General features: G+C 59.7%; 2 protein-coding genes across 5 annotated transcripts in view; one reads left to right on the top strand and one right to left on the bottom strand.

Moving 5' to 3' along the window:
* PACSIN1 (protein kinase C and casein kinase substrate in neurons 1) overlaps positions 1-2,861 on the top strand; it is a 65,517-nt gene extending 62,656 nt beyond the window's left edge. For all 4 annotated transcript variants that reach the window (XM_018039236.1, XM_018039238.1, XM_018039239.1 and 1 more), the window contains exon 10: positions 122-2,861. In XM_018039236.1, coding sequence (XP_017894725.1) covers positions 122-231 — 110 coding nt within the window. In that variant the 3' untranslated portion in view covers positions 232-2,861. The remainder of the gene's footprint in view (positions 1-121) is intronic.
* On the bottom strand, positions 5,738-24,906 carry SPDEF (SAM pointed domain containing ETS transcription factor). The gene is made up of 6 exons (XM_018039282.1): positions 24,491-24,906; positions 12,963-13,421; positions 10,521-10,718; positions 8,826-8,873; positions 8,564-8,710; positions 5,738-6,408 (listed from the first exon to the last, which is right to left on the bottom strand). The coding sequence occupies exons 2-6, from the start codon at positions 13,396-13,398 to the stop codon at positions 6,230-6,232; spliced, it is 1,008 nt and encodes a 335-aa protein (XP_017894771.1). The 5' UTR covers positions 13,399-13,421; positions 24,491-24,906; the 3' UTR covers positions 5,738-6,229.

Here is a 25,562-nt window from a genome sequence, read left to right as displayed (position 1 = left end):
ATGCGGGAAGGGGGGTGTTGGGGTGGGCCCAGCCTAATCAGAGGGCTTCCGGGGAAGGTGGGGGTGGAGGTCCCACTCCGGCTCAGGTCAATCAGCTCCTCCGTGTCCTCTCCCTCCCTAGGAGACGAGCTCACCAAGCTGGGCGAGGAGGACGAGCAGGGTTGGTGCCGCGGGCGGCTGGACAGCGGGCAGCTGGGCCTCTACCCCGCCAACTATGTGGAGGCCGTCTAGCGGCCCCGCCCCCCTCCCCCCAGCCCTCGCTCCTCACCCGCCGCCCCCCTCCGTGGCGCCTCCCGCTCCCCACCCCTGCCTCCCACCCCCCACCCCTGCCATAGAGTTCCAGACATATTTTCCGATCAAGCTTTTATTTTTTTAAAAGTCAAAACAGAACAAAACAAAAAAATATAAAGAGACGGAGCATTTGCAGGGCTGCCTGGAGGCCAGGGTGGTGGGACTTGGGGTGATGGCCCCAGGGCAGGTGAGGGTTTAGGACTTAGCCCGACAGCGACATCATCACATCTGCTCTTCAGATCCCACCAAAGAGTCTCCTGCGCCCAGAGGGGTGTCTCCTGGACCCTTCCATCCTCGGTGCCCCCAGCCTTCCCCCCCCCACCCCTATCCCTACCTCCCCACCTCAGGCTGCCAGCGCCTGGCCCCAGTCTCTGGGCCTGGTTTTCTTGCCCTCTGCCTCCTGCCCCACCCTGCTCCCCTCCCACCACCTACTCTCAGAGGCCTCCTCTGAAGACCCCCCGAGAAGGGGGCCAACCCCTTTAGTCTTCCAGTCTGCCTGGGGGAGTGCCCTTCTCCTAGCCTCTTCCCTGAGGACTGGTGGGGCTGGAGGAGGGATAGTCACCCCCATCTTCTCTGACAGAGGTTTCTGGGGTCCCTAGCCTCTTCAAGACAAGAAGAGGCGTTAGCTGGAGTTGCGGACAGCGTCACTGGCATAGGAGGAGGGGTGAATAGGGACGGGGTCGGGGAGGGGCTGGGACTCCACTGGGGCCCTTTTTTCCAGCTGTCAGCAGGTTGGGCCCAGTCTCTTCCCCAGAGCCAGACCCCCGCCCCCTAGTCACTAGCAGAGGCCCCATCCTGCTCTCAGGCAGTGGGGAGGGGGCCCCAAAGCCCAGGGCAAAGCCAGCAACAGTAGCAGCCTCCTCCCGTTTCCTGTGGAGGAGGGCATCTTGCCCGCCCTCCCTCTCTCTCTCTCCCTCCCTCCCCTCCCTCCAAGTTCACTGAAAACTGTAGATCCACCAGGCTAAACCGGCCTCTCCCTCCTCCGCGCCCCTGCTCTGGTCTGCCCAAGGAGACTCCGCGGAGGACCAGGCAGGGGAAAGCCTGCGGCTGGCAGGGAGGGCCTGGGTCTGCAGGGGCCCTGGCCGCCGGGGGCAGCACCGTCACCGGGTCTTTCTTCTTGCCCCCCTCCCAACTCCAGCCCTGGTCTCTTGCAGCCCCTCCTCCTGGCGGCCCCCATCTCTGCACGCCTGGGTCTCAGGGAAAGGACTTCCGTGGGCGGGAAGGGGACGAGGGCCTCCCGAGAGCAGCAGTGTCTGCTGAGGTGGGTGGACGGAGGCCGTGCTGGCCTACCAGGTGTTCGTACCAGGGCCCAACCAGCCTGGCCCATAGAGTGGGAAGCCGCAGGCTGGGGAAGGACGGGAAGAGGTGTCTCTGAGGCCCTGAGACTTCCTGCAGCGGCAGGGGAGGCCGCTGCTCAGGGCTGATGCTCCTGCCGAGCCTCCCGCCGAGCCTCGGGCCTGCAGACACCCCATGCACTCTGCCGGGGTGGCGCTTGGCCGCCCTGGCCTCCAGGTAACAACAACACAACCCCCAGCCCCTCTGCCACCCTCGGTCTTCTTTTGCTCCCTGCTGCGTTTGCCCAGAGCCCACTCAGGAGGTCCCAGACCCCAGCCTTCAGGCCCTGTGCCTAGTCCTGTGGGCACAGAGGACCCTGGCAGAGGCGCTGGGGCAGGCCTCCCTTGGGGGCAGGGGACTCTGGAGGTGTGAGGACCCCCCACTTCCAGGACCCCTGTTCTTGCCCCTGTCTGCTCTCTGCGCCCCTGCTGCAGCCTGAGGTGGGACCCAGGCCCCTGAGAGTCTGAAGCAAGATTTCAGAAGCCCTCAGGCCTCCAAACTCCCCAGGTGAAGCCTCTTCAGCTTCTCCCCTAGGCAGGAATTGGGGCAGGGGGCCTCTGTCCTTGAAAAGCAGGAGGCCTGCCCGTTGCACCCTGGGGCCTGGGCTCCCCTCTCCGTGCCCGCGGCCTCCTGGCACCCGGGTGGGGCTGTGGCCCTGGCTGGACCCCAGGCCCATCCCCCTCCACACTCCAGCTGCCAGCTCCAGGGCAGGGACTTGAAACCCCTTTCCTTCTGAGCAGCCACCTCCACGGGCCCACTGGGGACCCCTCTCTCTCATCCCCAGGCTCCTCAGGACCCCAGGGAAGGAGGGTCTCCCACCCGAAGTCCCCCTGAGCCCCACCTGCCAGTGCTGGCGTTGGGCACTCCACACCGAGCGTGGGTGCCCACACCCACCGCCTCTTGTAGCCCCCCCCGCCCCGCCCACCCCCTTGATGCCGCGCGGGCCACCCCGCGGGGCTCGGGGCTCAGTGGCGAGTACTGTGTTCTGTCCCCAGTGAAGCCCCGTTTCTGTGGTCCGGCTCTGTGAGGAGCCAGGGCTGCCCCGCCGCCCACCACCCCAGGCTTCCTGACTCCATTAGTCCAACACTTGTGAACCTCCGAGAAGTGCTGTGGTCTCAGCAACGCACCTGTTTTGTACATGATTGTGTAATTTAAAGGTGTATAAATACAGATATATATATATATAAGTTGTGATTGTACAAGTGTGGATAAAGTCCAGAACTGTGTCAACCTGGCTGGACGTGTGTCCTCTTGAGTCTTGTGTGTCTCTCAGGCTCTTGTGAGTTCTCTACAGCTGGAGTCCGTTGGGGAGGTGGTGCCCCAGGGTGCTATTCTGGGGGACCACCAAGGTGGGGGGCCCCCGGGGCCTGTCTATGCAGGGAAGCTCACGCCAGATGCTCTCTGAGGCGCCAAGACTGTGGCCTTTAGAGTCCCAGGCACCTGGTGATGAGCACTGGCCAAGAGAGCTGGGGCATCTGGGGTCCCAGACTTAGGGTTCAAGGGTGAATTTGACTCCCAAGTAGGTTCAGTTTTTAAAGTGAAATTCTAAAAGTGACTGTGGAGGCCTGTGGCTCGTGGCCATCCACAGTCCCAGGCTCCCTGTAATATCAGTCACGCTGCACCTTTGCCTGACCTCGGACAGCATTTCTGTGTGGGACCCCTCCGGGGGCCGGATTGGGGCTCTGGGCCCCTAACTCCATCCCAGCTTCAGCTCCAGGCCCGGTCTCTGCTCCAGCCTTCCCCACTCCAGCCAGACCCCCTCTGGGGCAGGCAGCAGTCCCAGATCTAGTCCCAGTCTGGCCATCGGTTCACGGTATCCCAGTCACTAGCCTGGCCCTTACCCCTGTCTGGTTAGATGTCTCTCTGAGGCCCTTCTGGCCCCAGCAGCCTGGCAGGGTCCCGACACAAAACCAGCCTTCAAGGTGTCAGCGTTCTAGAGTCCCGTCACCCCCCACCCCGCACTGCTTCCCCCCCCCCCCCCCCCGCACTGCTTTCCCCCAGCCTCAGGGCATGCTCATTTGACCTGGGGACACTATCTGCTTCTCTCCCATATTCTTCATCCCCAGATCCACCTCCAGGGACACGCCCCTGGTTTGAGTCGAACAGAGGACTCTTCTGATAAAGGCACGAGTTAACCTTGAAGTATTTGGACAGGCTGTTTGGTGCGGAGCCCTGGAGGCAGGCTGCCCTGAAGAAGGTCAGGGGGAGGTCCCAGGCTAGATGGGGCTCTGACGGGCAGTGTGTGTGCAGGAGGAAGAGGCTTCTGGAGTTTGCTGCCAGCACACGGGGTGTCACCGGATGCGTGTGTGCCTCTGTGCCTCGTGGCAGATCCACCCAGCAGGGAGCGGCCCCCGCCCCCGGCGGCGCGGGTGACATTCTGGAGCAGCTCCAGCTCCCCACTCCTCGCCCTGATCCCCTCCCCGCTTCCCTCCGGCCCCAGCCTGCGATAGGAGGCGCTCCAGGCCCTGCTAGGGACCTGAGAACAGGTGGCTCCAGGGACTCCGGTGGGGGCAGGGGGCGGGGGAAGGCTGGAGACAAAACCAGTTCAGCAAAGCCAAACTGGGTTCTGGCTGGGGTCCCAGCCCGCCCCCTCCCCAGGCGTGGGCAGACAGCAGGGGCCCAGCGAGGCACCGGCCTGGGGCAGGCCGCCCACCCCCGCCTCCTCAGGTGCAGTCCCAGCTGACATGCCAAGGTGCTGTTTGCTCACTGCCAGAAGGAAACGTTCTTCTGGAGACAATAAAATCGCTGAGGGTGCAAGGCGCAGCACAGGGCAGCGCTTAACCCTCTGTGGTCGAGGCGCCCCTGGTTGGCTCCCGGGAAGCCAAGCATTAAGGCGGTGAGGGCAGGGACAGGAGGCAAGGGGGGGCGGGGAGAGCCCTGTCCTTGTGGGTTCTGCCGCTGATCAGCCATGTGACTGGGAGCGAGTGCTTAACTGCTCTGAGCCTCAGTTTCCTCAGCTGCAAAGTTGCAGGTGGGGGTAACCTCACAGTTTCTGTTGAGAGCCCCTTGGACTGCAAGGAGATCCAACCAGTCCATCCTAAAGGAAATCAGCCCTGGACATTCATTGAAAGGACTGATGCTGAAGTCGAAGCTCCAGTACTTTGGCCACCTATGCAAGGAGCTGACTCATTGGAAAAGACCCTGACACTGAGAAAGATTGAAGGCAGGAGGAGAAGGGGACGACAGAGGATGAAATGGCTGGATAGCATCACCGACTCAATTTTGAACCAATTCTGGGAGATGGTGGAGGTCAGGGAAGCCTGGCGTGCTGCAGTCCGTGGGGTGGCAAAGAGTCAGACACAACTGAGCAGCTGAATGATGACAACAAATGGCAAAAAAAGCAGTCGGAGCACCTAGTCGGCCCTCAGAACACCTGAGCTGGATGAATAAACGTGAGGCCGGGTGTGAGGAAGTTGCGTGCCTTTGCCCAAGAGAGAGGGTCCCATCTCCCTCAGCTCACACACACTCAGACCCGCCCCCTCCCATCATGAGCTCTGGCCCCTGACACCCCACTCACCGGGCTCACAGCTTTAGTACCACTGAGGGCTCAAGAGAGGAACTGCCCACAAGCCAGCCTCTCTTCCCCTGTTCACTGCAGGGCCGGCCTCCCACGAGGAGGGCTGAAGGCCCCCCTCTCCCACGGCTTGGCTACCCATCCCAGAGCCCCCGGGTTAGCCCAGCAGCGGCCAGGCTGTGGGTCCCCTCGCAGGAAGGGCAGCCCTCGGCCATTCTGGGGGGATGTCTTGACCCCCTGACAGAGCACAAGGACAGAAGGATGCCACCACCTCTCTAGTCCCGTGGGAGACCCTCCTCAGCTCCAGTCCACCCCCCTTCCAGCTCCCCTTTCCAGCCCCTCCTTCCAGCCCACACCAGGCCAGGGGAGACGAGGGCCCCTCCAGCTCCTCGTGGGCCTTGAGGACTCACTGTCTTTCTCCCACTGCTTCTACCCATCAGCTGTCCCTTTCCTGTTCCCTAAGCACTGAGGCTCAGCTCAATGCCGCCTCCCCCAGGAAGCCTCCTTTGACCACCCCAGGTTCCTGTGACCACAACGACTTGAGTATGGATGGCCTCTGGGCTGTGCTTCACACTCCCTGCAGACACTGGGACCACACCAGTTCCCTAGGATCTTTATTATCCATCCCCAGGGCACCCCTGGCTTCCCAACTCGGGGGTCCAGATGTCTCCTGGCACCACACCAGGCGAAGTGCTGGACAGGCAACAGAGGGCACTGGAGGGCAAGTGGCCTTGGGCAAGTCACTGCCATTCTGTCGGCTCTGCTCTGGAACGTCTCGGGTCAGAGGCTGCAACAGAGTGCAGGGCCCTTCCCTGGGGAGCCATGAGCACCGAGGACAGCCCTGCCTCCCTCCATCCTCCAGTGGACTGGCCGTGGAGCAGTCAGGCCCAAGCGGGAAGCACCGCCCGACCCTGGGGCTCTCTTCCCAGAGAGCTCACTGACATCTCTGGGAACAGTGGGCCATCCCCTCCCTGACCTTGAACTCTGGATGCCACAGACTGCCCTCTGTCCCAGCTCTGGGTCTGGCCGAAGCAGGGCAGGCAGGAGGGAGGTCTGGCGAGGGCACGTTTCAGGCCTGGGACCCGGCGCTCAGATGGGGTGCACGAACTGGTAGACCAGGCGCTGGGAGATGTCGGGCTTGCGGATGATGCCCTTCTTGTAATACTGGCGGATGGAGCGGCTCAGCTTGTCGTAGTTCATGGCGGGGCGGTTCTTGCGGATGCCCCACAGCCGGGCCACCTGCGCGGAGTCCTCGATTTTGAAGATGCCTGGGGCAGCGGGGGGCCCAGGGAGAGCCAGCGGAGCAGGTGGGAGAGAGACCAAGACCAGCAGATCAGCCTAGCAGAGTCAGGGAGCCGGGGTCACCCCAGGGCTGGGCCAGGCTGTGGGACCACAGACCGTCTCCCACAGCTGGGCTGAGGGTTAAATCAACGTGTGGGCTGAGGGTTAAATCAACGTGTGGGGAGGTGTAGCACGGATCCCGGGAAGTGAGGGATCCTACTGTGGAATCACAGAGCGCCTGGGTGCAGGGTGAGCCTGCGGTGGGTGACTTGGGGCCTTGCCAGCGCCGGCTCCTAAACAGCCTGGACTGAAGCCCTGTGGGGCTCCAGGCTGCGGACACGGCTCACTTCGCAAGGTCACCTGTGCGGTTTCCCAGCCTGCAAGACCTCTGTGGGATTCTCGGCCACTTCGGCCCATGCAGCCATTTCTGGCAGGATGAATTGGTAAGAGACGGTTGAAAGAGTGGATTGGGAACCAAGCCCACCTGGGTTGGAATCCTGGCTCAGCTGTTTTCCAGCTTTAGAAGCTGAGACCCCCTTTTTCCAGTCAGTTAGAGGGGTTTGTGGTGACCACCGTCTTGGTGAGTGGTTACAGAAAGTCCTTGGAGCAGAGCCAGGAGGAAGGGGCTATTACTCACTAATATCCCCAGGGCTCCATCTAAAGCACCTGGCAAAATCCAGGTCAGCACACCCTCTCCAGGCAGGCTTCCCAGATCACCCTGCCTTCCCTGATCTCCCTGTCCTCTATCGTGGGATGGTCTCCCTGAGGGACCGGCTCACTCTGTCTCAAATACACATACGAGATCACCACACCTCGTGTAGGAACTTCCCACCCCTCCTAAGCCCTTTCCCATCCTGAGCTCTGCACTCAGCCCTAGAGTCGCTCCTCTCTGAGGTCCTCCTCAACCCAGGTACAGCTGGTCCCCTCGCAGCCAGATACGTTCTGCATACCAGCTCATTTCACTGCTGGTTTTCCTACAAGACTGTAGGTCCCTAGAGGATGGGGTGTCACTGAATCCTCCCCACAGCTCCAGGACGCTATGCTGCTGCTGCAGCTAAGTCACTTCAGTCGTGTCCGACTCTGTGTGACCCCATAGACGGCAGCCCACCAGGCTCCCCCGTCCCTGGGATTCTCCAGGCAAGAACACTGGAGTAGGTTGCCATTTCCTTCTCCAATGCATGAAAGTGAAAAGTGAAAGTGAAGTTGCTCAGTCGTGTCTGACTCTTAGCGACACCATGGACTGCAGCCTACCAGGCTCCTCCGTCCATGGGGTTCTCCAGGCAAGAGTACTGGAGTGGGGTGCCATCGCCTTCTCCCCAGGACACTATAATCCTCCATAAATGTTGGCTGAGCAAGTGTGGAACCAGAGGAAGTGCTCAACGAAGGTTTGTTGGATGACTGAATCTAATCTGTTTCAAAAATACGAAGATTGGAGTCCGGGTAACCATAGCTACTAACGGCAGAATGGGACCTAGAACCCAGGTTTCTCGGCTCTGGGCCTTTTCCAAAACACACACCCGCACACCATCCAGCCCTGTGCTGGCCAGTGCAGTTACCATGAGCCACCTGTGGCTGTGAGTCCTTGAAAAGTAGCCAGTCTGAATTGAGATGCAGTTTAAGCGTGAAATACACACCAGATTTGAAAGACTTAATAAAACATCTCATTAATAATTTTATACCAATTATATGTTGAGATTAGAACATATAATACTGGATTAGATAGACGTATTATTAAAATTAACTGTACCTGTTTTTAAGCATTTTAAACTGTGGCTACTTGAAAATCTAACCGTGCCTGTGTGGTTTGCTCTGTATTTATCACGGGGCACCACCAGCTTCCTCAGTGCAGCGCTGATGTTTTGAGGGTAGAGACTATGTCCCATGCTCGGTGGAGTTGTACGGCCCTGCTATGCCCCGGGCATGTGGCCGCTAGGGCCCCTCAGCAGGCAGAGCCTGGCAGGGGACAGGTGTGGACACAGACTGCACAGACCCTGGGGTGGTTCGGGGTCCAGTGAGAGTGCGTGTGTGATATTCAAGGCAAAGGTGGGGGCGGGCGGCTGCAGCCCCCTGCCCAGCGCCTGGCAGGACCACAGCTCCCCCCGCATCTCACAGCCTCCTCGTCCTGACCCCACCACCACTCACCCTTCTCCTTGTTGAGCCACCGGATGAAGCGGCCGTAGCTGTGCGGCTTCAGCAGAAGCTCCTTGAGAAACTGCCAGAGGTGGATGGGCTGCCCGGAGCAGGACGAGTCCACCTCGCTGTCCGTCCAGCTCTCCTCGCTGGTCGAGGCTGGGCAGTCAAGAGGTGATGGTGAGCGGGGAGCCCCAGTCCTCAGTGGCCGCCACCCTGTCACCCCCCAGACCCGGAGCCCTGGCCGCGCGCCTCCCTGCCCTGCCCGACTCACCGCAGAAGTGAATCGCCCCCGGGGACGTCCTCTCTTTCATCCAGGCAGCTGCGGGGCAAGGAGGGGAAGTTGGGACCCCAGAGAGATGCCCCCCAAGGGAGGAGGAGGGCGTTTGGGTAGAACTGTGGGGTCACAGAAGCCCCACCCCACCTGCACTTCTCCCCTCTGCCCGGTGGCTCTCTCCCACCTGCCAATCTGGGAGACAGCTGCTTACAGAGCTGCTTCCTGGAAGAAAGTTTAGAATTTGGCAGCTGAGAGGGGCCTTCTGCGTGCTGCCCCTGGTTCAGAAAGGAGAGCGCAAGTCAAGCTCTGCCGGTCACCTGTGAAACGGGCCTGGGACACCCCTCACAGGTCTTGCACGGAAGCGTGGTGATGAGGCCTGCACGGTGTCCCACTCAGAACCCAGCATAACAGAAACACTCCCTGCCCTCTGGCTGCCAGCTCCCTGCATCCTTCCACCCCCACCGGCTTCCCACCTGCCTCCCTCCCCAGAAAAGGCAGTGGGAGGCGGAGGCAGCCGCCTTCTGCCCATGCCACCACCCGGCTCTCAGCCTGGCACTGCCCACTGCTCTTGTCAGCCCCTGGCAAGTGGCCTGGGCTGGGGGCTGGACACTGGTCTCTGATCGGGCCATGAGAGTGGGACCTGTCCCTTCATTCATCCTGGGCCCCAAGGGGCAGGGCTGTGACTCAGGGAGCAGGGGACACAGGTTTGATCCCTGGTTTGGGAAGATCCCACATGCCGCAGGGCAGCTCAGCTCGTGTATCACAGCTACTGAGCCTGCGTGCCCTCAAGCCCGTGCCCTGCAACGAAGAGTAGCCCCACTCGCCATGACTGGAGAAAGCCCACTGGCAGCAATGACAGCCCAGGGCAACAGCAAAAATTAATAAAAACAGATACATTTTTAAAAAGGGAATTCCCTGGCTGTCCAGTGGTTAGAGCTCTGTGCTTTGCTGCCAAGGGCCTGGGTTCAATCCCTGGTTAGGGAACTGAGATCCCAAAAGCCATGCAGTCACGCAAAAAAAAAAAGAAAAAAAAAAGATCAAAAATAGGTCTGCTGTACAAACAAAGAAGGGGAACAAGGTCCAATATACACTGTCCAGTACAGAGCAGCGTGATACTCATATATTTGTGTTAGGAAAGGGTAGAAGTCACACTTACTCTTGCTTGTATACGCATAGACTTCCCTTGGCAAGGTACCCGAGAAACGGGCCACAGTGGTTGCCTCAAGGGAGGGGGATTGGGGGGCCAGGGGAGGGCCGAGAGAGGGGTACCCTCAAGGTATACTGTGGTTCACAACAGTTTGTTTTTTAAAGAAATTCTGTACATTTATTGCCTTATTTCTGCTTTAATGAACTACAACGCAAAACAAACACACAATTTTTACAAGGACAAGGAAGGAGGACTTCCGAGTATCCAGTGTCCTACATCCTCACAGTCTGAGTTATATTTTTAACCTGCTGCATGTTCTGCCCTGGGTTCTGCGGCCTTGATCAGGGTAGGCAGAGGGTCGGGGCTGGAGGACTCACCCAGGGTCCAGGGAGGCAGCGGTCACTGGGGCCGGGATTCAGAACGGAACCCAGGTTGGAACAAGGGGCTGCTTTCCCTGTAACCCGCGGGCAGGCATCCTGGCCTAACTTCTCCCCTGATGTCCCCGGCTTGGAGCCTGGGGGTGGGGTGGGGAGTGCTCCACCCACCTGATTTCCAGATGTCCAGATGGGCGTGCAGCACGTCCCCGCCAAGGGGTGAGCGCTGGCGGAACTGCTCCTCGGACATGGCACACAGCTCCTTGCCCCCCAGCTCCTGGAAGGCCTTGCCCACGGGAGGCAGCCGGTACTGGTGTTCCGTCCACAGCAGCCACTTCTGCACATTGCCAGGGCTCCAGTCCACAGGGTCTGAGCAAAAGACACTCTTTCAGCCCCGGAGTCTGCTTGAAGGCATTGCCCCCGGGGGCCCCTCTGCCCTGATGGAGCCCCCCGTGGGAAACTATGCTCTCCTGGAATGGCCTCCAGGCCAGACAGAGGCTTGAGGGGTTCTGTGGAGGAGATTACCCAAGAAGAGAGGGGATGAGGGGAAGGATCCAGGGCCCCGAAAGCAAGCATGGCTCAGGGCAGGAGAGCCTGGAGCTTCTGTACCTCCATCTCACCTGGACCTCAGCTCCTCCCAGACCCCTCCAGCCCCTCCAAAGGACCCTTTGGGGAGCCCCAGCCCTGGAGGGGAAATTGATACTATACCAGAGACACCCCAGCTTCTTTCTTTCCCAGATTCCTCTTGCCTTCCCAAAACCCTCAAAGGACCAGAGAAAAACCCAACCAGGGATCGGCCCCACCCACCGCCTCCCATCGTGTTTCACCGAGGAGGAAGCTAAGACACCGAGGGGGCTCCCTCCCCTCGTCCAGCACCTGACAAAGGGCTGGCTGTCAGGGTGCTGCTCAGCGCACATGCACCGAGTGGGCGAAGGGCAGGACGTAGGGTGCTCGTGGGACCGAGGCCCGGAGGGGCGTCCCTGGTTGGGCTCCAGCTGTCTCCCTGGGGAGCCGCCCTGGGGTGAGCCCAGCAGGACGCTGGGGGGTGGTGGGCAGCTGCTGTCTGGACACAATGGGGCCTCCAAGTGAACGCCACGCTCTAAGCGGGTGACCTGCAGACCGACCTGCCCCCACCTAATAGACTCATTTTCCTCCCCAGGGTCAAAGCCATTTGTTTCTGTCCCCATTGTTCACAGGGCAGGGCCCTCCCCAGCCCAGGGTGGGAGCGGAGGCACCGTGGGAAAACCTCCGGGGTGGGGGCTGGCTGCAGCGCTGGGCCACTGGGGGTAGTATCCCTGAGCACAGGCTGCCTCAAGGGCAGCCCCAGCTGAGACTATTGTGGGGCAGGGGCTGGGCCCAGATGACTTTGGGGAGGAGGAGTCAGGCCTGAGGACCTTTCCTATGTGGGAGGTTCAGACACCAGGGCCCGAAGGCCAAGGAGATGCTTCAGACACATCCAAAGCTGGAGAGGCAACGGCGGGATGGGGATGGGGACCCAGCAGCCCCTCAACCGGCAGCATCAGCTCCGCAACCACACCTTCCCAGCCCCAGCAGACACACACACACACCTCGCCTCCTCAAGCCTGCATCCCCACTGGACCAGAGACACATTGATCTATTTATCTATGATCCGTTTCGTCACTGTAACGTCAGCTTCGTGAACAGAGGAGCCTTTCTGCTGTGTCCACGCTGAATCCCCCATATAAGGGATAAGGGCTTATTAAGTGATTGTGTTGAGCATCTGTTAAGTCCAAGGAACTGGGGGGGGGGTGTGTGTGCGCGTGGTCAGTTGCTTCAGTCGTGTCTAACTCTTTTGTAACCCCATGGACTGTAACCTCCCAGGCTCCTCTGCTGGGATTCTCCAAGCAAGAATACTGGAGTGGGTTGCCTTGCTCTCCTCTGGGGGATCTTCCCGACTCAGGGATCGAACTGGCATCTCCTGAGTTTGTAGGCAGATTCTTTGCCGCTGAGCCACAGGGGTAGCAGGAGCTAGTGACATCGCAGTGAACAAAATAAGCGAAAATCCCTGTCCTCGGGGCACGCACATTCCAGTGAGGGAGACAGTCGGGGAACAAGTAAACATGCAGTATGTCGGACGGTAGGAGCCTCCAGAGAAACAGAGCAGGTTGGAGGAATAAGAGGTGGGGGTCTGGGCAGCAGTTTCAGTAGAAGGGTCAGGAAGGGCCTCATCGAGATGGTGCCATTTGAGTCAAGGCCTGAAGGAGGTGAGGGGTGAGCCAAGTAGATATTTGAGGGAAGAGCACTCCAGGTTGAGGAACTAGCGAGTGCAAAGGTCCTGAGGTGTGAGCGTATGGCAGAGGCAGGAGAGTCTGAAGCAGAACAGGCCGGGGGACCGTGGACTGACGTGTGAGAGGAGGTGGGCCAGATGGTGCAGGGCTCCTATTCATTCACCCGGAGTCTGCCACGTGGGGATGCCAGGCTGGCGTGGCCGGCGCGCAGAGAGGCTGAGAACCTGGGCTCCCAGGCTCGCCGCTGCTGCGTTAGGGGCTGGCTGCAAGTGGAGAAGCACCAGCATCTCTGGGGGTGACCATAGCGCTCCAGGCGGTGCCCACACCCCTCCCGGTGGCCTCCGCTGGCAGAGGAGGGGCTCACCTGCCGTGATGTTTAGCAGCTTGCAGGCCGTCTCGATGTCCTTGAGCACCTCGCCCACCACCATGGACTGCACCTGCTCCAGCGAGTGCTCCTCCAGGGTTAGCCCGCCCGGGGCCAGGTCAAGGCTGCCCCCCGGGGCTTGGCTGTCGATGACCGGGCACTGCTCGGGCTCGTCGGGCGGCTCCGCCCGCGTGCTGGCCCCAGGGCCCTTGGCCGCCCAGCTGCTGTCCTCAGGGTACAGCATGTCAAAGTAGGAGAGGTAGAAGGTGGGCAGGCCCTGCTCAGGGGTGGCAGGCGGGCTGGGGCTCCAGTCCCGCCGCTCGGGCCCCGTCCCTGCCGCGGCCACCTTCTCCAGGCCTGCTCGCAGCGCGCTGTCCGGGGGCAGCAGGAGGCGGCCGGGCGGCCCGGGGCTCAGGCCCGGGCTGGCGCTGCCCATGCTCCTCGGGCTGGTGGCTGTGTCTGCAGAAGCAGAAGAGGAGGGAGAGTCAGGCCCCAGTTGCTTCCCTGTCCCCATGGGGGCCGCTAAGCTGGTTATGGAGATGAGGAGCCCAGTGGGTAGCGGCCGGGCCTGGGAGAGAGCCGGGGCTTCCGGGTCACTGGGCAGCTGAGACGGGGCTGGGCAGACGGGCCTTGTGGCTGGGAGGGGGGCTGTGCAGAGCTGCAAACAGACGGCTCCCTCACTCCCCAGGGAAGCCGCGGTGCTGGGAGCAGCGTATTTTTACACAAGTAACCTGTTTAAAACAATCTCCTGAGGTGCTTGATCTCATTCGGTCCTCACAAAGGAAGGCACAATTAGTTCCATTTGGCAGATGAGCAAACTGAGGCCTGGACAAGGCGACTGGCTCCCCACCCAGATCCCAGTCTGATGTTCGGTTGAGGAAGCTCCTTCTGTGGTGCTGGTGGTGGTTTGATTGCTAAGTCGTGTCCGCCTCCTGCGACCCCATGGACTATAGCCCCCCAGGCTCCTCCGTGCATGGGATTCTCCAGGCAAGAATACTGGAGTGGGTTGGCATTTCCTTCTCCAGGGGATCTTCCCTACCCAGGAATTAAACCTGGATCTCCTGCGCTGCAGGCAGATTCCTAACATTTTCTGCTGGAGCAAAGCTTGTTTCCTTTTGTCCTGCCCTTGAAGAGGGTAGGGAAGGGAAAAGGTCACCATAATCCTCCACGGGCCAGGTGAAGACAGCAAGGAGCAAGTGAGGGTGTGCCAGGGAGAAGCCCCTTCCAGGTCGGGTAGGCTGCCCCTGCCCCTCGCACAGGGCCGGCTTTGTGAGCTCTGTCGTTCAGTCGTGTCTGACTCTGTGACGCCATGGACTGTAGCCCGCCAGGCTCCTCTGTCCATGGGATTCCCTAGGCAGGAATACTGGAGTATTTTAACCCAGAGATTGAACCCGGGTCTCCTGCAGTGCAGGTGGACCCTTTACCCCTGGGCCACCAGGAAAGCCCCACAGGGTCATGTGGGGAGTATGGATAAACTCCCAGCCCAACGCTGCTGAGGTGGCCCCCCCCAGCAGCACAGGTATGGGTGTGTGTGGCGCCATTCCGACTCAGGGCCAGGCTCCTGGTACCCGACCCCCTCGTCCTGCCCTAAAAAGTGCTGCTGCGGCCTCTCCCAGCTCCCGGGGCCCTCTCCTCTCCCTTCACGCCTTGGAGGAACTCGCAGCTCCCAGGTGGGAGGTGCCTATGTACACGTTTACAACAGCCCACTTTCCCCACAACTACAGGGGCTGGAGAGAAGGCCGAGGCCCACGGGGACAAATGAGGCCCTCAGCAAGTCACCCCCACTCTCCCTGGCCCCACCAAGGCCACCCAGGGGGCACCGCTCGGCCTCAACGCGAACTAGAGGCCTCCCTCCCATCGGTCCCCAGGCTCTGCTGCCCTCCCCGCAGACCCTTTTCTCTAGCCCCACATTGGAGCGCAGCACTGGAACTCCAGACTGGAGGTTTGGATAAAGCAGGGGACTTGCAAGGTGTACGCACACCAAAGAACTGGGGGTCCCTGGGATACTTCCGTGGCTTGAGAGTCAAGAACATGTCAGGACAGATGTGGGAGATGACCAACAAGTACACGCTCCCCGTTAACACAGATAAACCTGATAGGGGCAAGTTCATAAGTGTCCTTTCTTGGGGGTATTTATATTCACGATGGTGTAATCACTCATCTAGAGCCAGACATCCTGGAATGTGAAGTCAAGTGGGCCTTAGAAAGCATCACTGCGAACAAAGCTAGTGCAGGTGATAGAATTCCAGTTGAGCTATTTCAAATCCTGAAAGATGATGCTGTGAAAGTGTTGCACTCCATATGCCAGCAAATTTGAAAAAACAGCAGTGGCCACAGGACTGGAAAAGGTCAGTTTTCATTCCAGTCCCAAAGAAAGGCAATGCCAAAGAATGCTCAAACTACCGCACAGTTGCACTCATCTCACATGCTAGTAAAGTAATGCTCAAAATTCCCCAAGCCAGGCTTCAGCAGTACGTGAACCATGAACTTCCTGATGTTCGAGCTGGTTTTAGAAAAGGCAGAGGAACCAGAGATCAAATTGCCAACAGCCGCTGGATCATGGAAAAAGCAAGAGAGTTCCAGAAAAACATCTATTTCTGCTTTATTGACTATGCCAAAGCCTTTGACTGTGTGGATCACAATAAACTGTGGAAAATTCTGAAAGGGATGGAATACCAGACCACCTGACCTGCCTCTTGAGAAATCTGTATGCAGGTCAGGAAGCAACAGTTAGAACTGGACATGGAACAACAGACTGGTTCCAAATAGGAAAAGGAGTACGTCAAGGCTGTATATTGTCACCCTGCTTATTTAACTTCTATGCAGAGTACATCATGAGAAACGCTGGACTGGAAGAAACACAAGCTGGAATCAAGATTGCTGGGAGAAATATCAATAACCTCAGATATGCAGATGACACCACCCTTATGGCAGAAAGTGAAGAGGAACTAAAAAGCTTCTTGATGCAAGTGAAAGTGGAGGGTGAAAAAGTTGGCCTAAAGCTCAACATTCAGAAAACGAAGATCATGGCATCTGGTCCCATCACTTCATGGGAAATAGATGGGGAAACAGTGGAAACAGTGTCAGACCTTATTTTGGGGGGCTCTAAAATCACTGCAGATGGTGATTGTAGCCATGAAATTAAAAGACGCTTACTCCTTGGAAGAAAAGTTAAGACCAACCTAGATAGCATGTTCAAAAGCAGGGACATTACTTTGCCGACTAAGGTCCGTCTAGTCAAGGCTATAGTTTCTCCAGTGGTCATGTATGGATGTGAGAGTTGGAGTGTGAAGAAGGCTGAGCGCTGAAGAACTGATGCTTTTGAACTGTGGTGTTGGAGAAGACTCTTGAGAATCCCTTGGACTGCAAGGAGATCCAACCAGTCCATTCTGAAGGAGATCAGCCCTGGGATTTCTTTGGAAAGAATGATGCTGAAGCTGAAACTCCAGTACTTTGGCCACCTCATGCAAAGAGTTGACTCATTGGAAAAGACTGTGATGCTGGGAGGGATTGGGGGCAGGAGGAGAAGGGGATGACCGAGGATGAGATGGCTGGATGGCATCACGGACTCGATGGACGTGAGTCTGAGTGAACTCCGGGAGTTGGTGATGGACAGGGAGGCCTGGCATGCTGCGATCATGGGGCACAAAGAGTCGGTCCCGACTGAGCGACTAAACTAGCTGAACTGATACTTTAAACAGTGTTCTCAAAATGTGCCTGGATCAGCAGCATCAGCACCATCTAGGAACCCATGAGGAACTCGGGTTTTTAGGCCCACAGCAGAGCTACTGAATCAGAAGCTCAGGGGTAGGGAGGAAGGCCCAGCAAGGCGTTTCTTTTCTTTTCTTTTCCGGCCACACCTCACACTTGTGTGAGCTTGGGCTTCCCTTGTGGCTCGGCTGGTAAAGAATCCGCCTGCAATGCAGGAGACCTGGGTTCAATGCCTGGGTTGGGAAGATCCCCTGGAGAAGGGAAAGGCTACCCACTCCAGTATTCTGGCCTGGAGAATTCCATGGACTGTATCGTCTGTGGGGTTGCAAAGAGTCGGACACGACTGAGAGACTTTCCCACACTCACGCTTGTGGAAACTCAGTTCCTTGACCAGGGATTGAACCTGCACCACCTACAGTGGAGGCTGAGAGTCCTCACCACTGGATTGCCAGGGAATTCCCAGCAAGGTGTTTCAACAGGCCCTTTGCTTGTGATGGGGGTTCAAGTTTGAGAACCGCTGCTTTGAAGGCACCTGGCCATTATGAGGGGGAGGCTTTACTAGAAGCCCTGTAGACCTGCTCAGCCGCAGTGTGCAGGTGGGGTAGAGAAAGAGCCCCGTTTGGAAGGTTCTGGCTTCTATACCTCGGGCTGCAGCTAGTGCAACCGCATGCAACTCGGAAAATAACGCCCTTTCCTCTCTGGGTAGTGCGGCTCGGTGAGTGGAGCCCAAAGGGAACTTCAGCTCCCCCTTGTCCCTTACCCTTGTGCAGTACCCAACCTGCCCAACCTGACTTGGCAGCTCTGCTCTTCCTAGTGGCACAGAGAATGCCAGCCAGAAAGAAAGGTGTTCCCTTTCATTTCAAGTCTCCCTTTCAAGTTCCTTTAAAAAGTGACAAGGAAGGAAAGGTCGGGGTGGGGTGGGGTGGGCAAGGATGGGGGGGGCCAGGATTGCGGGGGACAGAGGGCAGGCCTGGAATCATTTCAAGTCCTTCTGTGCAAACACACATGTGTGCTGTGGGCCCATATTATTTACCCAGGCAGAGCCAACAGCCCGCTCTGCCCTGGGTCCCCACCCCAGCTTGTACCCACACCCTACCCCCCGGGGAGCCCCACCGCTGGAGAGCCTCCTCAACCCCACCCTTCCCTCATCACCCCTGCCTGCCTCCCGCCCCATCCACGTCCCCAGAACTCCCCGACCTGCCACGTTAGGGCAGTCCCTGCCAACACCTTGGGCTGTGTGCCAGGGAGACGGAATCTTTTCCAACAGGCAGGAGAAATCGCCTCCCTCGTGGCCCTCCTGTTTGCTTGGCCTCGGTCACAGGTAGGACGGGGGCACAGTGGCGTGAGGGGTCAGTGAGGATGAATGGCTAGGGCTGGGGGCAGCATCAGCCAGGCGAGGACATGACAACACGTCTCTGACACATTGGTCAAGCGATTTCGGAAGCCCTCGCCTTCGCCCCCTTCCCGAGAGGGCCTGAGCGCCCATCTCTGCGCTGTGGCGGGGAAGCCACTGCAGAGAACTGAACAACTCAGAGGCAGGTCTTCCAGCTCTTGGCACAGGGAGCCTTCACCAGCAGAGACCTCCCGCCTTCTCCTCCACACCCCACTTTCCAGCCCCCTGTCACCTTGCCCCTAAATGCCAAGGAACCTGCTCTCAACCAAGGCTTGGTCCCAGCTCCAACACCTCCCTGGTGAAAAAGAAGTTAATGATTAACCGTGCGGCGGGAGGAAAGAGCCCATGGCCTGCAGGTGGGACGCAGTGTGGAAGGCTGAGGCCAGCCTAGGGGACCTGGGTTTTCTGGTCAATGAGCCGGGGGCTGGTGTGCCCAGCCTGCAACGCTGGCATCTTCTCCAGGCTCTAGGGCTGGACCCGGGAGGGCAGAGAACACACATCAAGTGCCTCCTGTGACCAGAGCGTGTGCACACGTTACCCTTTCACTACCTACAGGGACTCAGGCGCCCTGGATGTGGGTGTGGACAGTAGGGCTCAGAGAGGCCACGCAGCTTGCCTGACGGCCCCAGCTGGTCATGGGCGGTCTCTGCTCTTGTACCACGTGCCCTCGGAGGCTCCTGCTCTGGCTGGTCCCATCTCCCCAGGGCCCTGCCCACCTCCTGATTGGCCAGCTTGGTCCTCCAGAGTTCATTTGCACCTCCTATCCGCTCACTCCACTGCATGGTCAAGCTTGTTTCCCTCCAACACCCTTTCATCGGGCAGCCCTGGGCTCTAGACCCTCCCATGGCTCCCCACCGCCTGCCCTGCCTGATCCCAGGGGCTGGTGCCCGCCTCTGAGCACTGGAGCTCAGAGCCCAGAGCGGGAAACAGATTTATTCACTGGTTAGGGGCAGGGTCGGGGGCAAAGCACATATCCAGGCTGATGGGAGCAGTGTTTCTCCCTCGGACCCTGAGCCGGGGGCCTGACACGCCTTGTTTTCTCTATTTTCTCTTGTTTTTGCTGCCCCCTGCCCACAATGCCTCTTCCTTCTCATCACAGTTCAGCCCGAAGTCCTCCCCAGCCGCTCCTTCCTCTGACTTCTCAGCTCTCCCCATCTGTGCAGTTCAGCCATGAGGACATTTGTGGGTGATGGTCTCCACGTGGGGACACTGGGAAAATAAGGCTCAGAGAATGGCCGGGAGGTATCCGTAGTCACACAGCACAGCCTGGATCACTGAGCCCTAGGGTCCTGCGACAAATCCGACTCTGCCAGGTCCTGGTCCCTCCCAACCGCCCAGGCTCAAGGGGCTGCCCGTCTCCTGAGCGATGCCTCCAGCTCCCAAAACCTCAAGCTGATCTTTTCTGGATTAAGGCTCAGCATGTCCTGGTTCCCTCCTGCCCAAGAGGCACTGCCTCTGATTCCAGACAAAGAAGTTTGGTAACAGCTGGTGGAGGCCAAGGCCCAGAGACAGGGCAGACTCACGCGGCTACAGCCAGAGGGATTACCACCTGGCCCCTTCTCTCCACACCTCGTGGTCCCCCGGGAAGACAGAGAGGGAAGAGGGGGCAGGGGGACCCAAAGTCAGAGATTTACAGCAGCTGTTTCCTGCCCCTCGGGGCCACCCGGACATTAGAAAGATGCTCAGACGGAACCAGGGAGTCACCAGGAGGTCTTTACTGAGGCCCGGGCGGTCATGAGGGTGGAGCCTGTCTCTCACATCCTGCTCAGCTCTTACCCCCAGTGGGCTTGTGGGGGTGGGGGCGGAAATATGCCTCGAGCCCCCACCTCAATCCTGAGACACAGCCTTAGTCTGCCCAGGGCCCAGGACTGCAGGCCCTCGGAGGATGGGGAGGGGCTGGGACAAGGTGTGACAGGCCTGCCACTCCTCCCAGAGGCTCCTCGATCCAGCACCTGGGTGCAGACCGCCTCTGGTTTCCCCACCGCTGTCGGCCCTTCCCTCCCTCCATCCCAGCCTCTGGGTCCACATGAATGGGTCTGAATCAGGGGGCTTCAGGAGTGTGGCCCCTGGGAGCCCTGCAGAGTGGGCAGGGGCCACGTGGGCCTGTCCCCTCAACCCCTAGGCTGTCGGTCAGCACCTTGGAGAGAAGCCGGGCCTGCCCAGGCCAGCGCTGAGGGCCCGCCTGCTGCAGTCTGAAGTCTCCCTGCCTCTGGCCGCAGCCTTCCTGCTCCCCTGGACAGGCCCATCCCGCCCTGCCCACTGCCCCCGTCCAGCCCCCTCACTGCTCCTGGGACAGCTGCTACACTCCCAGGAAAATGCAGCTCCCCTGCCCTCCGAGACTGCTCTTCAAACTAGTTAGATCCAGGGACTTCTCCGGTGGCTAGGGTTCCAGGCTTTCACTACTGAGGGCACAGGTTCAATCCCTGGTCAGGGAACTAAGATACCACATGCCGCACAACGCGGCCAACATAAAAGAAAGAAAGAAATGAGCTGGAAACAACTAGCAGGAGCAAAAGGTCGACCTGGGGAGCCAGCCCACAGGCCTAGGGAGACTTGGGAGTAGGGTCAGGGCCAAGCAGCAGGAAGATGGGGCGGGAAACAAAAAGAGTCTGGGGACATCAAGGAGCTGTGGTCAGCTGAGATGGTAAAAGTGTCTGCTTGCAATGCAGGAGACCCGGGTTCGATCCCTGGGTCAGGAAGTTCCCCTGGGGAAGGAGATGGCCACCCACTGCAGTGTTCTTGCCTGGAGAATCCCATGGACAGAGAGGAGCCTGGTGGGTTGCAGTCCATGGGGTCGCGCAGAGCGACTTCGCTTTCTGTGTTGCCCACTGTTACCATAGGCAGCCAGGAGCCCGAGGCGTGAGTACGTACCAGCACCACCTCCCATTTGCTCCCGCGTGGGGGGATCACAGGCATCCACTTCCTGTTCCCTGCCCCCGCCAATCCCGCCTCACTGACACTACTTCTAGCCCTTCCAGGGACAAGGTGAAGGCCAAATAAATAAACTGCTTGGGCTCCCCCGCGGTCTCCTGGGGCAGCCAGGATCGTTCCCACCTGACAGGCAGGGGTGGTGCGTGCCTGGGGGCATGTGTCCATGGTGACCGGGAAGGGACTGGGAGTCAAGGCTGAGCTCTGCCCTCTTTCCTGCTGAATTCTTGGCACCTTCAACTTCTAGGGTCACCCCTGTTGCTTCGCCCAGGCTACCTGTGGGGCTAGCCCCACAAAAGTCGCATTGGGGGTTCTGGGTGGCATGGATGCCTGAAGCCTGCAGGTACAGGGACCCCCCTCAGCCCCAAGCTCACCCCTGTATTTGAGTTTGCTCCAAAGGGGTGGGAGGCCTGGAAAGAACTCGAGGCCTCAGCATCTAGAGATGGGGATTCATAATCTGCTGTTTCCACCGTATCGGAGGCCCTGGGAAGCCCCTGGTCTCCATGGCCTCATTCTCCTCTTCTGTTCTCCCGGGAGGTAAGTCAGCTCCCAGAGCTCTTCCGCCCCAGACACTGTCTGGAGTCTGTGACCCCATGACCTCCATCGTGCCCACCAGGCTGACTTGGGTTGGACATCAGAGGCAGGAAGAACTGGTCCCAGCAGCCCTCAGGCCAACTCGCTGCCCCGAGAGCAGAGTCCTGGGCCCCACCCTGTTACCAGGTCCAGGTGCTGGGACCCTACCCAGGCAGTCACCCCCAGACCCCTCTCCTCAACCCCAGAGCTGGAGCGAAAAGGAAGGGCCCCTTGGATTCTGGCGGTCCCGGATGGACCTCATCGGCCCTTCCTACAGCCCAGGGAGGGCTCTGGCCCATCTGACTCCCGCAGAGTCCCCCTTCATGCCCTGGCCTAGGAGGAGTGACCTGGAGGAGCCTGGAGGCCCTGAGAGGTGGGAGAGGAGAATCTGGCAGGGGCACCTCCTGGACTGGGAACATGCAAACGAGGCCGGGGAAGGAGCCTGGCATTAAATGTCAGGAAGGGCCCAGGGCAACTCAGCTTGAGCAAAGTTTGCTTTGGGAAGAGTTGTTCCACCTGACAGGCCACTCTCTTGGCTGGGGGTGCAGGGTGGGGCATGGAACAGGGTGGAGGTGGGGTGGGGGCAGGGGAGGGTCCCACACTGCTTTGAGCCCTAACCCTAGCTCCAGCAGTGGGGCAAGAAACTCAGTTGAATGTCTGTTGAATGGGCTGTTAAGAGCAGGTCTTAAAGGGGTTGCGGAGATTGAGGGGGACAGTGGATGGAAATTCCTGAATTACAATGGGCTGAGCATGCAGGAAGGTGGCAGGTGAGGGGATGGGGCTGGAGAAGAGTGAGGGAAAGGTAATAGGGTGAAGAGTGAGGGGAACAAAGGAAGAAGCAGGTGGTGATGCTGGAGGGGCAGGGCCAAAGGGTGGAGTCTGGGGGAGAGTTGAAAATGGAGATAGGAGAGGCCTGGACCTTGCCCCAAGGTCAGCCTACTCTCTAGCCTGGTCCAGGGCAGCTGCTGGCTTCACTCACTCCTCCCTGGCCTCTAGGTGGAGCCCGAGCCAGAGGCCCCCAATTCTCCTGACCTCAACCTAGGAGACCAGACTGGGAAAGCACTCAAGTTTCGCAAAGCGGCAAATCCCGCCAGCCAGCCTGCCTCCACCAACTCCTACACAGCCTTCAAAACCCCACTCCAGGTTGCTCCTTCCATGAAGCTTCCTTTCACAGAGGAGACCACCTTGTCTAACCTGCTGCAAGCGCAGGGAGTCAGAGTGACTTGCCTGAGGTCACACCTTGCGGGTTCTGACCTGCCCCTTCTTGCCCTCCGCCAGAGGGCCTTGACCCCAGTTACATTCAAGCTGCACCAAATCGGTCAGCACACAGCTGTGCTCTAGTTTGTTGCAGGGTTATTCCCGTTATGGCTGCAACCACCTCCGCGGCAGGAGGTGGGCTCTCCTGGTTCTTCTACTCACTGCCAGGGTCACACTTTCTGAGCATTGATTGAGCACCTACTGAATTCTGCCCTATTTCCTCAGGCTTGGTTGACAAGAGAAGTTTTCTGTAATCCAGAGGCTTATGGCAACCAAGTGACACAGCATCTGCCAAGGTGTTTTATAATCAGTAACACAATAACCGAGTCTGGCAGGCGCTGAGCTTTCAGCTCTGGGCCCCTCATGGTGCCTATTCGGCTCTCAAAGTGGTAGGTGGTCCCTGACCCCAAGAGAGACCACCTCCTCCACACCCCAGCCTCCTCTGAATTTGGGGGGAGCTCTGAGCAGCTGGGCGGGGGGAGTCCCTGGCTCTAGCCCTCTCCCCAGTGATCATGGGTGAGCGGATTGGCTGGCTGAGCTGAGCCCTGGCCTGGGCGCCCCGTCTGATGGGTAATCTCCTGCCTGCCACCTGGGGCCTGGGGCAGCCCCAGCGCCTGTTTGCTCTGTTACTCAGGCGAGCAGCTGGGGAGATGGTTGCTTTACTGGGGGGTGGCCGTGAAGCTGCTTATCAGGGAGATAGGGGCAGGAAGTGAGGCCAAGTCCCAGCCCTGGCTAAAGAGGAGCAGAAAGGCCATGGCTGTCAGGCAGGGGATAGCCCGCTTGAGGCCTGGCCACGGGCTGCTGGGTGGGCCCAGCTGCAGGGGAGAGGGGCCCTGGGCTAGCTCAGGGCACTGCCCCCACCTCGCATGCACCCATGCACACACACTGTGTCCAGCTCCAGGGAAGGCTCCAGCCTCCAAGACCCTTCAGCCCTCCACATTGTCATGCCCACCACCCAGGTCCTTCCCTTCCCTCAGGAGGCACCTGGCAAGTCCTAGAAAGGGGCGCCTCCAGGTCCCCCCTGCCCTACCTGCACTGTTCTCCCCACGTGCCCAGAGGCCCTGTGCCTCCCCAGGGACCCAAGGCGAACACTTAGATCCCCTGGTTCCCGTGCTCACAACGCCCACCCCACTCCCCCAAGCCTGTGGGCTCTGGGACCATAGCCCCTGCTCCAATCCCGGACCCTAGCCCTGACCTGGAGCCTCCAGGTTCCAGCAGGGCCCTGCCCACTCGTGACCAGGCTCTGAGAGACCCTGCCCCTGGCACAGCGGCTGCCCTGGCAGCCACAGAAAGGCTGCTTGTGTTTCACTAGCCAAGCAGAACCAGCCTGGTCTCAGGGCCGAGGCTCCGCACCTGCAGAGCCGCCTCCCCTCAGGCTGGGCAGGGTGGGCTCAGTGTGGAGCCCAGATGGGGTCATCACAGAGGCGGGGCATCCCAGGCCGCCCTCCCCAGGCCGGGGGGCTCAACCGGGCTCTAGGGTCAGCCCAGGGTCGGGGGCAGACCGGGCAGCAGCATGCACAGGGATCGGGGGCTTCTGAGGGTGAAGGACCCAGATCAGAGTCATCAACACTCTGGAGCCCGGCGTTGAAAGCTCCCTCCACCGCCCACCTCCTCAGAGCTGGCAGGGGAAAGCCCCCATGGAGGCACTGCCCCCCACCAGACTTACCCGTTAGCTGCCTGGTGCCCAAGGAGTCGTCCGCGGCGGTGCCAACTTTGGGGGACAGGGGGAGGCGCGGGCAGCTGGGACCACTGCTGGGTCTCAGCCAGGCATCTGGGGCGCCTGCAGTACCAGAGGCCGGCAGGACCGAGGGCGTAGGTGGCACTCGGGTGGGCTGCCGGGGGCCTGGCCACCCTCGACGGGCAGCTCTCTGAGGTCTCAGGGCTGCGTGCCCTGTAGGGAGGCCCCCTGCCCCCAGCTCAGGGCCACTTGCTGGCACCGTGGCAAGACCCAGCCGGGGGGCTTACGAGGGAGGCCGCAGTGGGCTCAGGGCACCGGGTCTGCAGGGCAGTGTGGACGCAGGCGGAGTGCAGGAATGCGCTGGGAGGAAGTTAGGCGGCATGAGATGAAGAGTTGGCCGGAGCCTGATTTCCCATTATAAGTAATCCTTCCGTATTTACCTGAACAAATACGCTCCCTGCTTACCTCAGACCACAGACGGGCTCCTGGTTAACCCTTGCAGGCCTTCCCCTCCTCGCTGGGGGAACCACCCCCTGGCAGCCCAGGAACTCTGCGTTAACTCACTCACTCATTCATTAGTTGGTATATCGTTACCGAGTTCATCTTACGTGCAAGGTACAGGGGCTATATCGAGTGGGGTCAGCTGAGGGCAGGGAACAGATGAGCAGGCAGCATTGGAAAAAGCCCAGTGGAGGGATGTGGGAGAACAGTGACGATGGGCATCTGGCAAAGGAAGTCAGCAAGGGCTTCCTGGAGGAGGCGCTGTCTAGCTCCCCAGGTCAGGGATGGAGAGAGCTTTGGGGCAAGAGACCCAAGGCTCATAGGCCCACCCACCCTAAGTTCTGTGTGCTCCACAGGGCCTGGCGCAGGCCTGTCTTACCCTGGTGCTCAGGAAGGACCAGTAGCTCGCTTTCCCAGGCCCGGAGTGGCAGTCAGCCAGCAGCAGCTTGCTCTCCACAGTCCCCGTGGGGGGAGGCACAGAAGCTCCAGCCCCAGCACCCACCCGGGCTCCTCCACCTCCGAGAGACCAAGCAAGGCCACGTAGCCGAGCTCTCAGCTT

Source organism: Capra hircus, chromosome 23 (genome assembly GCF_001704415.2).
Source record: "Capra hircus breed San Clemente chromosome 23, ASM170441v1, whole genome shotgun sequence".
NCBI classification, from domain to species: domain Eukaryota; kingdom Metazoa; phylum Chordata; class Mammalia; order Artiodactyla; family Bovidae; genus Capra; species Capra hircus.
The sequence above is the reverse complement of the archived record's forward strand: the minus strand, read 5'-3'. Positions and strand labels throughout refer to the sequence as shown.

Coding starts and splice junctions, on each gene's coding strand:
- SPDEF (XM_018039282.1), bottom strand. CDS start 13,398: ATGGGCAGCGCCAGCCCGGGCCTGAGCCCCGGGCCGCCCGGCCGCCTC. Junction 10,719..12,962: donor GCTGCTAAACATCACGGCAG/GTGAGCCCCTCC, acceptor TCTTTTGCTCAG/ACCCTGTGGACTGGAGCCCT. Junction 6,409..8,563: donor GTGGCTCAACAAGGAGAAGG/GTGAGTGGTGGT, acceptor CCGCTGCCCCAG/GCATCTTCAAAATCGAGGAC.